Here is a 14,066-nt window from a genome sequence, read left to right as displayed (position 1 = left end):
GACCGGAACCTCAGGTGCAGACAGGGCAGTCTGATGGAGAGATGAGCACTGGTGGGTGCAGTTGGCATGGCTGCCGTTGAGGTGAGCACTGGTGGATGCAGCTGGCTCAACTGCTGTTGAGGTGAGCACTAGTCAGTGCAGCAGACTAAGATGCTAGTACAGGGACCTGAGAACTGACAAGCATGTTAGGAACAAACATTGCACAGGCACCTTCATGTGGGAGAACGAGGTTTAAATAGTAAGTGACCTCCAGCTATTGGCTGGTGACACTTTAGAGGAACACGCGCGTCCCCATTAAAAAAGAGGAAGGGTGCGCATGTGCACTCTAAGCACAGTGCCTGGAGACCTGCTAGGAGTGTGTGCACAGCAGCCCCGAAAGGGGCAGGACAGGCGCCTTGGCGGTGAGCACGCTGATGTCTCTGCAGGGAGAGAGGGACTGCAGGCAGATATGCGGGTGCTACAACACAAATCTCCACTAGCTTATAATCTAGCTGCACAGATTTCATGTTCTGCAATACAAACAGGCAAATATACCCCAAATTTAAAGGTGTGTGCCTCATAATAAATTTGTAACACACATCTATTCAAAATAAGCATATAAAACGCTAGGCTTAGTAAATTTCCCCTACTTTTTACAGTTATGTATGTCATTTGCTCTTATACCTTCATTGCTACAACTCCCCAGCGTTTCTATTCCTGTGCATACAAATTATCCTTTATCATCTTGCATTGATTTTTGTTTAAAGGGACTCTGTCAGCACAGAATGACTATTCACACTAAGTACAGGCGCTTGGTGAATCATGACATGGCCAATCATTTAAATACACCTTCTCTCTTGCTTGGTTTCCATCTATACCTGCCCTTTTTTGGCTCTATGATACACTATGGGAGGGATCACTTCCTGTCAGTGTATCACCGGAGGCCGGGTAGAGCAGTCACATATCCCGATGTGACTGTTCTACACATGAGATCATCGTGGCACACTCGTTATTAAGAGGACTACGGTGGACAGGGAGTATATGTTGGTTTATTATTTTATTTTTGTTGCAGGAGATGCGGGCGTCAGGGATTAGGTATTTGGTGAGTATGAGAATGTTTTGTTTTTTTTACAATTGAACACAGTCGCTGGATGATGAGACTACTGTTCCATCATCGACTCATGCTTTCACTGTTATATGTGACAGCAGACATAGCCAGATGGGAGTAGTAGTCCCATCAGACAATACCTGGCTACACACACAGACACCCGCAGACAGACGTCCACAAACACACACAGACACCCGCACACACACAGACAACCGCAAACACACAGACACCCGCAAACACACACACAGACACCCGCACACACACAGACACCCGCAAACACATCCGCACATATTCTCCGCTCACACATAGTCTTTGCCCACACACATATTCTCTGCCCCCACACTCTTCCTCCCTCCTTTCTGCAGCATTTTTGGCTAATCCATTGACCTTTTTACACCTGGGGTATAACTGCGGATTTGACTGACTCAATGTAAGTCAATGGGTGCAGAAACGTTGCAGATCCGCAAAAAGAATTGACATGCTGCGGAAAATAAAAAGCTGCGAATCGGTGCAGACTTTTCCATAGCATGTGAACACCGATTCTGGATTCCCATTGATTAACATTGCTTGAGCACTTCTTTGTGGATTTGGTGCAATTCCACGTGGAAAATCACTCGCATCCACAATGTGTGCACATAGCCTAAGACATATTTCCTTGTTCTATTCTCTCCCTGTTGTGCTAGAACTTATTGCTATAGTAACACCAATGCAACTGCCACAATGTTTTTAGGATCATTCAAGTAATACAAAAAACTTCACTGAGGACATCATATTATATATGCCCATTTATTTTCACATAAAGATGCAGTGGATTTAGTAAATGAATCAAATATTTTCCTTGCATGAAGAACTGTTGTAGTGTTCATTTCATTCTTATTTGAGTATTTGCCTCTGACCATGACAGTCAGGTCTATTCGGAGACTTTTCTCCGGGGTCACTGTGATCTCAAGTGATTGACGGATGCAGACAGGAGGACATCATTTGTTGGCATTACAAAAGAAAATGGCTGCATTCTTTTTACACGGTGCGCTGTTTCCGCTGCATCAATCGCTTGTTGTTTGTCACTGAACCTTATCTATAATGAGTCATGATATCTGGTTACATTTATTGCATAAACCAATATTTAGAGTTTAATTCTTATGTTAAAGTTATAGATCTGGGCATGCCCACACATTTACCACCGTTGTGAGACATGCCAGGTGCACCAAAGTCACACACAGGCATCCTCTAGCCTCACGCTGTGCACAGCTGTCCCCAATGTACATTACCTTTTATTATGTTAGCAATTGCATCTCAATTACTCTTCTTTTCCACTTACTTTACCGTAATAGAGAGGAGACAGCCACTGACTGCAGTCGGAGATTATGCTGTGTATGTTTCACCATAAAGCAGAAAAGCTGCGCTAATAATGGGTTTCCGCTACATTATATACAGAAATATAAATGTGTTCTCTACGCACCTTAAATATTTGTGTTACTCTCTGAAGAAATATAATTATGTTTCTTTGTTCTTAGGAGAAAAGCATACCATTTTACACAGTCAGTTTGACGAATGGAAATGAGGAAGAGGTGAAAGCAGCACTAAATGACACAATGAATCACAATGGCTGGCTCGTTATAGAAAATCTTCATCTGGCATCAAAAGCCATGCTGAAAAATCTCTCCAAGAACCTGAGATATGCTGCCAAAATGCAAGGTACGGTTAGTGACACATTTATTGTCATGTAGGATCAGATTCATAGACGGAGGTAGAGATAGAAATAGGTTCTACGTTTCTAACAGTTGTCCAGATCCAGAGCAGCATCATAAGCTATTACCTGTATAAAAGTGACGTTCACAAAATGAACATTTACAGCCTGTATTACGCTACAAACATGCTTCGTCATGTAACTACTGGAAATGGTTCGCGCTGCGTGACAGACGTCTTCATAACAGTTTGCTGGAGGTTCTGTCATTCAGTGATCGCTGCTGTAGTGCAGCCTGATAGATTTAAAGGGATTGTCCATAATCAAGACAAAATAGGCAAAGGGGAGCAATTCCATAAAATAAAAGAAGCATTTTCTGTTTAAAGGGAACCTGTCATGTCCCCAAATGCTAATAAACTGCATATATGGGGTTATCCAGCAGGTTAATAGTGTTATAAAGTTGTGTGGCCATCGTACTGATAGCCTGGTGTATTGAAATTAACATTACTCATCCCAGTAGCCTCCAGATTTCCATCACAAAGACTCGGCTGGCATAGCTTCAATGACTGCTCAGTATATAACAAGTGGCAGCTGTTAGCACACCCTGGTATATTGACTGACAGCTGTCTGTGTACTTATACGCCGTAGAGAAGCCTGTCAGTCAGTGTGCTGGGATGTGCTTAGTAGAGATAAGCAAAAATGTTTGGAAAACGATCGACGAAACCGAATTTGCCATATTCGTGCAGATTTTAGGTCTGACAATCGTTTACGAACATATTCGCTCATCTGTACTCCCATTGACTCCAGTAACATTCGGCTATGTTTGGCGAATATTACAAATCTGGCGATCATAATCCGAACCGAATATTGAAATATTCACTCATCTCTAGTGTTTACAGCCACCGCTCACTATGTACTGAGCGGTGACTGAAGACACGTTGGCCGTGACTCTGTGACTGAAAGCCAGAGGCTGCCAGGAAGATTGAAGTTAATTTCCTCCCGGTATCCATGCTTTCAGTAAGGCGGCTGGGCAACTTTAGAACTCTATTAACCTGCAGATTAGCTCCATAGCTGCAGGGTAATAGTGTTTGGGTACATGACAGGACTCCTTTAAATTCTTGCTACTCCGCTGCTCCCCATCGGTGTTTGTTTGCATGGCGGTAGCAATGACGCCCCAACAACCCACCTAATGGCTGCAGCCAATCACTGGTCTCAGTGGTGTGGTGTTGGCTGCAGTGGTTATATGTGTTGATGGGATGTCATTGCTGCAAAAAAGTAAATAAATATTGACTGAAAACACTAAAGCTGCACCAAATTGTGATGGATCCTACTGACTTATAATGAGGTCCTTCAGGTTTCGTCAGGTAACTGCAAGTATTTTAGCTAAGATAGGATATTTGCAGTTCCCCAATGTTATATTGAGTACCTTTAGATGTAAAATTTAAAATCCAAGCCAAGAAAAGACCCCATTCTATTTTGTGTGTTTTTTAATCTATTTTCAGCTATGACAGATGGTGTTAAGCTGCATTGAGTGTTGTAAAAGAACATTCACTTGAATATATCACAAATTCATAGAGTTCTTACGAAATTGTGCCCCTACTACCATAATATCACATTACTGGTACTGTTTGCGTATTAGAGTATTTACATCTGTTAAAGGGAATCTGTCAGCAGGTGCTTGCTACGTAATCCGAGAGCTACAAGAGAGCCTGATTTCAATGAAGTATCACTTACTGGACTGCTTGTTGTTTTAGATGTAGCAGTGGCAATAATGCTAAACTGTGTGCAAACCCACACACACCATAGCCATAGCCACATGTGGCTTCCAAACCATCGATTGGGGAGCATTGATATATTCTGTTCTCCACTCGTACTTAATGATTTCCATGCACACAGTACATCACTTTAACATCGTGATACACAATATTGTTGCTTGTTATAAATCTGGTCTCTACAGATTCACAGAAAGAGGAGAGGCAGTACTGTGTGTGGCTTATTTCTGAGCTGGGAACTTCCATTCCTCAGGACTTCCTAGCACATCTTAAAAAGGTAAGCTGAACTGAATTTCTCTTCGTACTTCTTTTTTCATGTGATGAGATAAAATATTTTATTCGGGAAGGTAGAGTTATCATAATCCTGTTTTAAAAAATGGCACCATTGAAGCTCTAAAAAACTATAGGGAGAAAAATACTTTATCTAAAAAACTAATTAAAGCTGCCAAAAAGGAAACAGAGAAGCACATTGCTAAGGAGAGTAAAACTAATCCCAAACTGTTCTTCAACTATATCAATAGTAAAAGAATAAAAACTGAAAATGTAGGCCCCTTAAAAAATAGTGAGGAAAGAATGGTTGTAGATGACGAGGAAAAAGCTAACATATTAAACACCTTCTTCTCCACGGTATTCACAGTGGAAAATGAAATGCTAGGTGAAATCCCAAGAAACAATGAAAACCCTATATTAAGGGTCACCAATCTAATCCAAGAAGAGGTGCGAAACCGGCTAAATAAGATTAAAATAGATAAATCTCCGGGTCCGGATGGCATACACCCACGAGTACTAAGAGAACTAAGTAATGTAATAGATAAACCATTATTTCTTATTTTTAGGGACTCTATAGCGACAGGGTCTGTTCCGCAGGATTGGCGCATAGCAAATGTGGTGCCAATATTCAAAAAGGGCTCTGAAAGTGAACCTGGAAATTATAGGCCAGTAAGTCTAACCTCTATTGTTGGTAAAATATTTGAAGGGTTTCTGAGGGATGTTATTCTGGATTATCTCAATGAGAATAACTGTTTAACTCCATATCAGCATGGGTTTATGAGAAATCGCTCCTGTCAAACCAATCTAATCAGTTTTTATGAAGAGGTAAGCTATAGGCTGGACCACGGTGAGTCATTGGACGTGGTATATCTCGATTTTTCCAAAGCGTTTGATACCGTGCCGCACAAGAGGTTGGTACACAAAATGAGAATGCTTGGTCTGGGGGAAATTGTGTGTAAATGGGTTAGTAACTGGCTTAGTGATAGAAAGCAGAGGGTGGTTATAAATGGTATAGTCTCTAACTGGGTCGCTGTGACCAGTGGGGTACCGCAGGGGTCAGTATTGGGACCTGTTCTCTTCAACATATTCATTAATGATCTGGTAGAAGGTTTACACAGTAAAATATCGATATTTGCAGATGATACAAAACTATGTAAAGCAGTTAATACAAGAGAAGATAGTATTCTGCTACAGATGGATCTGGATAAGTTGGAAACTTGGGCTGAAAGGTGGCAGATGAGGTTTAACAATGATAAATGTAAGGTTATACACATGGGAAGAAGGAATCAATGTCACCATTACACACTGAATGGGAAACCACTGGGTAAATCTGACAGGGAGAAGGACTTGGGGATCCTAGTTAATGATAAACTTACCTGGAGCAGCCAGTGCCAGGCAGCAGCTGCCAAGGCAAACAGGATCATGGGGTGCATTAAAAGAGGTCTGGATACACATGATGAGAGCATTATACTGCCTCTGTACAAATCCCTAGTTAGACCGCACATGGAGTACTGTGTCCAGTTTTGGGCACCGGTGCTCAGGAAGGATATAATGGAACTAGAGAGAGTACAAAGGAGGGCAACAAAATTAATAAAGGGGATGGGAGAACTACAATACCCAGATAGATTAGAGAAATTAGGATTATTTAGTCTAGAAAAAAGACGACTGAGGGGCGATCTAATAACCATGTATAAGTATATAAGGGGACAATACAAATATCTCGCTGAGGATCTGTTTATACCAAGGAAGGTGACGGGCACAAGGGGGCATTCTTTGCGTCTGGAGGAGAGAAGGTTTTTCCACCAACATAGAAGAGGATTCTTTACTGTTAGGGCAGTGAGAATCTGGAATTGCTTGCCTGAGGAGGTGGTGATGGCGAACTCAGTCGAGGGGTTCAAGAGAGGCCTGGATGTCTTCCTGGAGCAGAACAATATTGTATCATACAATTAGGTTCTGTAGAAGGACGTAGATCTGGGGATTTATTATGATGGAATATAGGCTGAACTGGATGGACAAATGTCTTTTTTCGGCCTTACTAACTATGTTACTATGTTACCTAACCTCCATAAAATAAACTTTACATATAAGGCTGTTCAAAACAGCTGACACGTCCCGGAAGAGATGTGAGCCCACATCAAAGGGAGGGATATCGGCGTATTATTATGCCCGATATCAGCAACGGGTTAAAGTGTAACCATTCGTTTACATTTTATGTAACAATAAATAAATAGTAGAAGTGAAAATTACCAACTTTGTATTATATCTTATCAGAGAAATCTGCTTCTTTCTCTCCCAGAACTGATAATTAATTTTCAAAAATCTCAATTCTCAGGTAAAATCTGTTTTCAACTAACATTTTAACATTACTAAAGGTACCTTCACACTGATCAACTTAACAACGATATCGCTAGCGATCCGTGACGTTGCAGCGTCCTGTATAGCGATATCGTTGTGTTTGACACGCAGCAGCGATCAAGATCCTGCTGTGACATCGTTGGTCGGACCAGAAAGGCCAGAATTTTATTTCGTCGCTGGATCACCCGTTGACATCGCTGAATCGGCGTGTGTGACGCCGATTCAGCGATGTCTTCACTGGTAACCAGGGTAAACATCAGGTTATTAAGTGCAGGGCCACGCTTAGTAACCCGATGTTTACCCTGGTTACCAGTGTAAATGTAAAAAATACCAAACACTACATACTTACATTCCGGTGTTTGTCCCCCGGCGTTCTGCTTCCCTGCACTGACTGAGCGTCAAGATCCTGCTGTGACATCGTTGGTCGGACCAGAAAGGCCAGAATTTTATTTCGTCGCTGGATCACCCGTTGACATCGCTGAATCGGCGTGTGTGACGCCGATTCAGCGATGTCTTCACTGGTAACCAGGGTAAACATCAGGTTATTAAGTGCAGGGCCGCGCTTAGTAACCCGATGTTTACCCTGGTTACCAGTGTAAATGTAAAAAAAACAAACACTACATACTTACATTCCGGTGTTTGTCCCCCGGCGTTCTGCTTCCCTGCACTGACTGAGCGTCAAGATCCTGCTGTGACATCGTTGGTCGGACCAGAAAGGCCAGAATTTTATTTCGTCGCTGGATCACCCGTTGACATCGCTGAATCGGCGTGTGTGACGCCGATTCAGCGATGTCTTCACTGGTAACCAGGGTAAACATCAGGTTATTAAGTGCAGGGCCACGCTTAGTAACCCGATGTTTACCCTGGTTACCAGTGTAAATGTAAAAAATACCAAACACTACATACTTACATTCCGGTGTTTGTCCCCCGGCGTTCTGCTTCCCTGCACTGACTGAGCGCCGGCTGGCCGTAAAGCACAGCGGTGACGTCACCGCTCTGCTTTACGGCTGGCGCTTACACAGTGCAGGGAAGCAGAACGCCGGGGGACGCGACAGACACCGGAATGTAAGTATGTTGTGTTTGCTTTTTTTTACAGTGACCGACCACAACTGCTGCCTAACCGTAGTGGTTGAGCATGCACTGTGCTTATAATCTTTGAAACTTGTAAACACTGCTTTGAAGCTAGTGGGATTGCAGGAGCCCACTGTTCTCTTAAACCCAGCCAGCTTCATTGCTGTGCTTACAAGATTGCAAGATGGCCTCTAAAGGTACCATCACACTAAACGATATCGATAGCGATCCGTGACATTGCAGCGTCCTGGCTAGCGATATCGTTCAGTTTGACACACAGCAGCGATCAGAATCCTGCTGTGCTGTGATGACGTCACCGCTGTGCTTTCCGGCCGCTGTGCTTACACAGGGCAGAGAAGCAGAGCGCCGAGGGACAGACAGCGGAATGTAAGTATGTAGTGTTTTTTTTTAACTTTTACGCTGGTAACCAGGGTAAACATCGGGTTACTAAGCGCGGCCCTGTGCTTAGTAACCTGATGTTTACCCTGGTTACCCAGGGACTTCGGCATCGTTGGTAGCTGGAGAGCTGTCTGTGTGACAGCTCTCCAGCGACCACACAGTGACGCTGCAGCGATCGGCATCGTTGTCTAGATCGCTGCAGCGTCGCTAAATGTGACAGTACCTTAAGGAAGGAGATGCTAGTGACAAAATTCTTTCTAGACTGCTGGGAGGGGCTCTGCCTCTAGCTCCGCCCTCCTCTCCCTTGTCCTCTGCATAGAATCTTATCAGCACCAACTGCCATCTCCTATCTCCGTCTTGGGAAAGGTTATCTTCTCTGAATACAGATTATACCCACGATTTGAGAATGTTGAAAATGACTGATTAGTTCTGGAGGAGAAAGAAGCAGATTTTAACAACTAGTTGACCACAATGTGGATAAAATAACTCTATATTTGGACTTCCCTGGTGAACCAAGCATGAACTGAGAAGCATATAATGACTGAGACAATGTTGTCTAATGCAATTACCTCCAAAACTATATACATTATATGCCAAAATGACTCTGAAAGCCCATAGTGTTTATCTCCAAATCCCGCATATATTTATTGTTCTTCTGAACGCTATGCACATTATTGCAGGAACAGGCAATGCATTATTTATGTAGTTATGTGATGTGTACAATTTGCTTTATTAATATTTAAAAGTAAAATAGAAACGTGTCCACGCACCTTATCTCTAGAATCTCGGGAGACGGAATCATATTGCTGCAGGAATCAAGCAATCCACTTAATTGCAATTAAAGCCTACTCAACCCAAAGCGTTATTCTTAATGCTTCATTCAACATGTAATTGGGGTCTAATACACACAGTATAATCTTTTAATAACAACAAAATAGAGCTTGACACATAACTACCACGCACATGTGGCTCTGCAGGTTATTCATTCATTATCAATGCTTTGTGTTAATCTCTATATTTATTGGAGTTAATTAGACATGTGAATTACTAGTAGTGGGTGAACTTTAATTGCTGTTTATTGCATTTTAATGATGTCTGTCATAAGGAGTTTTCACATTTCAATTAGGCTTTGTGATACCCAAACCACGTAATATGATTGAGACACACAATGTCAATATACAACACCCACAGGGGGCATGGATAGAAGTAAAACAAGGGGGCATGGATAGAAGTAAAATCTCAGTCCTGACCCCTGAGGAGTCACAAGGGACAAATAAAAAAACACAGTGTAAATGGTGCCCGGTAGGTGGGGCTCTGTTACAGATTTGCATTTTATGTTTCTGAACATCTATATATGCTATAAGCCCCTACAGTATATTCCCCAAGGGTGAATGTGTCCATCTCATGTTGTGATATTGTGACTAATCACTCAACTTTTGGGGCCATCTTTTACTTATATGCAAGGATTTGGGGCTCAATATAATTTTTGCAATTGGGTTTCATTAAAAATGTTGGACCATTTCACTTCTATAGCCTTTGTGTTGTATTGCTGGCTGCAGAATGAGTTTTCTGAGAATCCATCTGATTGAGTTACAGGAGAATTCGGGTCTTATATCTGTCTTTTTCTGAGCTCGTCTCAGCTGATTTATGCTCACAGACCACATCAAAGTTGAATGCGCTGGACCACAAAGAGCCTTTAAAAGCAAAACAGTGCATGGTTTTTAATGAAACCCAACAGCAAATGTCAGAACTTAATACATTCATTTAACTAAAAATAAATAATAATAGTTAGGTTGACAACCCCTTTAATATAAAATGGAGCTGTGCATTAGTTCCTTGCACGTCATTGTATTGAGACAAAATTGTGAAGGAGTCAAAGCATTTAAAGGGAATCTGTCAGCGGGTTATTGCTATGAAATCTGAGGAGAGCAGGATGTAGCAGATGAGACACAGATTTCAGGGATGTGTCACTTATCAGGCTGTGTGCTGTTGTTTCCATACAATGACTGTTGTATCACCAGGAGATTATCACTACTCAGAGCACAGTACACAAAAGCCCTGGTGTGACCACTCCTGTTGTGAATTCTGTGGCCAAGCTCCCTCCTGTGGTCGAGAGTGGTACTTCGGCTGGTTCTGTCTATGAGCTTCCTTTGGTGGATGAGAGTGGTACTGCGGCTTCTGAGTTTCCTTCCTCAGGTGATGAGGTTAAGTCGTTAGTGCTCTATTTAACTCCACCTGGTGCTTTGATCCTGGCCTCCAGTCAATGTTCTAGTATTGGTCTTGCTTCCTCCTGGATCGTTCCTGTGGCCTGTCTATCCTGCATAAGCTAAGTTTTGCTTGTGTTATTTTTGCTTGCTATTTTTTCTTTCCAGCTTGCTTTATTGGTTTTTCTTGCTTGCTGGAAGCTCTGAGACGCAGAGGGAGCACCTCCGTACCGTTAGTCGGTGCGGAGGGTCTTTTTGCCCCTCTGCGTGGTTGTTTGTAGGTTTTTGTGTTGACCGCAAAGCTATCTTTCCTATCCTCGGTCTATTCAGTAAGTCGGGCCTCACTTTGCTAAATCTATTTCATCTCTGTGTTTGTATTTTCATCTTACTCACAGTCATTATATGTGGGGGGGCTGCCTTTTCCTTTGGGGAATTTCTCTGAGGCAAGGTAGGCTTATTTTTCTATCTTCAGGGCTAGTTAGTTTCTCAGGCTGTGCCGAGTTGCATAGGGAGCGTTAGGCGCAATCCACGGCTACCTCTAGTGTGGTGTGATAGGATTAGGGATTGCGGTCAGCAGAGTTTCCACGTCTCAGAGCTCGTCCTTGTTTTTTGGTAATTGTCAGGTCACTTTGTGTGCTCTGAACTTCAATGTCCATTGTGGTTCTGAATTACCTGTTCATAACACACTCCCCTCCCCTGATAAGCAGCTTTCTGCCAATAGACAATGCACACAGAAAGCTGTGGTGTAGGCTGGGGCAGCTTTATGAGCTCTACTGCATGCTGCATCTATAAATTCTGATTGTGTCAAATCTGCTGCACCCAGTAAACTAAGTGATACATCATTGTAATCAGGGTCTTTTTTCCTACATTATGTTGCTCTCAGATGAGGTAGCAAAAACCTGGTGATGGATTCCCTTCAATCAGTGATGGCACTACCTCATTCTGAATATCTGGCAGGAAGATCAGCAATTAAACTCCCCAAAATAAGTAGCAATATTTAGAAATATACTATCACTTTCTTTATTAGAAAATCTTTTAATGTGAAATGTCACTTTTTGGAGAGACTACAGGTGCTTTTCACAAAATTAGAACATCAAAAAGTTAATTTATTTTGGTTCTTCAATACAAAAAGTGAAACTTGTATATTCTATAGCGTCATTGCAAACAGTGTGATCTATTTCAAGTGTTTATTTCTGTTAATGTTGATGTTTATGGTTTACAGCCAATGAAAATCCAATTTTGTGAGAAGCATCTGTATATCATTACTTTGCAATATTATGTGAATTAAAAGAGTAAACTGTATGCCCTCCACATAGCCCTCCACAAACTTTAAGTTTGTTTTTACCATCCACATTGGATTCCCCATAATCACCACCCTGTGATGGACTTGCTGAAATTCATCACTTCTGGTTTTGCCATTTCCCAGCTGAAAACTAAATTTCCCAAGTTTCTTTGGGATTCAAGAAGTATCGTTTCTCCTTGCAGAGAGTGACATGATAAGCATGTTGAGGTGAGGAGACTTAAAGCAGCAATGCTCCTCTGGGAAATATGCTAATTATGCAAATTGTCTCTTCAGAGAGAAAGAGAACTAGAACTCTAGTGCCACCTATTGGAAGGTAGCAATCCTTCAAGTCAATGTCGACCCTTTAACGAGCCTTGTCACATGACTAAAGGTACCGTCACATTAAGCGACGCTGCAGCGATATAGGCAACGATGCCAATCGCTGCAGCATCGCTGTTTCGTCGCTGGAGAGCTGTCACACAGACAGCTCTCCAGCGACCAACGATGCCGAAGTCCCCTGGTAACCAGGGTAAACATCGGGTTACTAAGCGCAGGGCCGCGCTTAGTAACCCGATGTTTACCCTGGTTACCATTGTAAATGTAAAAAAAACAAACACTACATACTTACATTCCGGTGTCTGTCCCCCGGCCTCAGCTTCCCTGCACTGTCTCAGCGCCGGCTGGCCATAAAGCAGAGCGGTGACGTCACCACTGTGCTTTACGGCCGGCCGGCGCTCACAGTCAGTGTGGGAAGCTGACAGGGAGGGGACAGACACCGGAATGTAAGTATGTAATGTTTTTTTTTTTTTTACATTTACAATGGTAACCAGGGTAAACATTGGGTTACTAAGCGTGGCCCTGCACTTATGTTTACCCTGGTTACCAGTGAAGACATCGCTGAATCGGCGTCACACACGCCGATTCAGCGATGTTTGCGGGAGTCTAGCGACGAAATAAAGTTCTGGCCTTTCTGCTCCGACCAACGATGTCACAGCAGGATCCAGATCGCTGCTGCGTGTCAAACACAACGATATCGCTATCCAGGACGCTGCAACGTCATGGATCGCTAGCGATATCGTTGTTAAGTCGCTCAGTGTGAAGGTACCTTTAGGATAATAGCCAAACCAGAATCTCAATTTGCGGACACTGTGTTTCTTTGTAATGTAAATTTCTCAGTATGTAAATGAGCTCTCTGATTACAGATGGCCCAATCCTTCTTTAGCCACCCCCACCCCCGTTGGTGCAATGCCAGTCTCTGCCTTTTCATCTAGCCACGTCCATTTTGTTGACTGCAGCTGTCAGTCAATAGTTAAAAGTCAAGGAGTAATACAAGTCTCAGCATAGCCATAGCCTTATGATGAATTTGAGTTATTGTACTGGTGCCAAATTTTCAGTTCTTGAACTGAACAATGGAACATTGAAAAATACTACTTGATACCATTTGAAAGTAAAACCGTGCATGAAGCAATAAATTAGTATGTGTATCTTATAAACACACAAAATGTCAGTTGTCAAAGTTTTCCCTTTAATTGCATTTTCTTTTTAACTTACACAATTTATTGACGATTCATAACAAAACATCACTTATGAATAGATATAATTATATGTTGTTCAGTTTTCTTTTAAACTTTTTCTAATATAATTAAACAATAGGATTAGATGTAAAAATGTAAGAAATTACTTTCTGGGTTATTCTGTTGTAATATACTGTATATTCACAGGCCATAGTTTCCAATATAGAATAATATTCATGTTCATTACCCTAATCTGTGGGAAGAGAAATGAATATGTGATTTGTGAAAGGGGGTATGTTACTGATGGGACAGATATCTCTGGTTCTGTGTATAAACCAGTCTTTGATCAGATACCATTGAATAATACGAGTTCATTTTGAAGGGAATCTGTCACGAGAAAAAATGCTCTTAACCTGCAGATATGGGGT

At 42.2% G+C, this 14,066-nt stretch overlaps 1 protein-coding gene across 1 annotated transcript in view; it reads left to right on the top strand.

The window, feature by feature from the left end:
- Positions 1-14,066, top strand: part of LOC138671660 (uncharacterized) — a 967,572-nt gene that overhangs the window by 769,596 nt on the left and 183,910 nt on the right. Inside the window, exons 85-86 of the mRNA XM_069759831.1 lie at positions 2,602-2,782; positions 4,729-4,820. Of these exons, the coding sequence (XP_069615932.1) occupies positions 2,602-2,782; positions 4,729-4,820 (273 nt within the window). The remainder of the gene's footprint in view (positions 1-2,601; positions 2,783-4,728; positions 4,821-14,066) is intronic.

This window comes from Ranitomeya imitator, chromosome 3 (genome assembly GCF_032444005.1).
Source record: "Ranitomeya imitator isolate aRanImi1 chromosome 3, aRanImi1.pri, whole genome shotgun sequence".
NCBI lineage: Eukaryota > Metazoa > Chordata > Amphibia > Anura > Dendrobatidae > Ranitomeya > Ranitomeya imitator.
The sequence above is the reverse complement of the archived record's forward strand: the minus strand, read 5'-3'. Positions and strand labels throughout refer to the sequence as shown.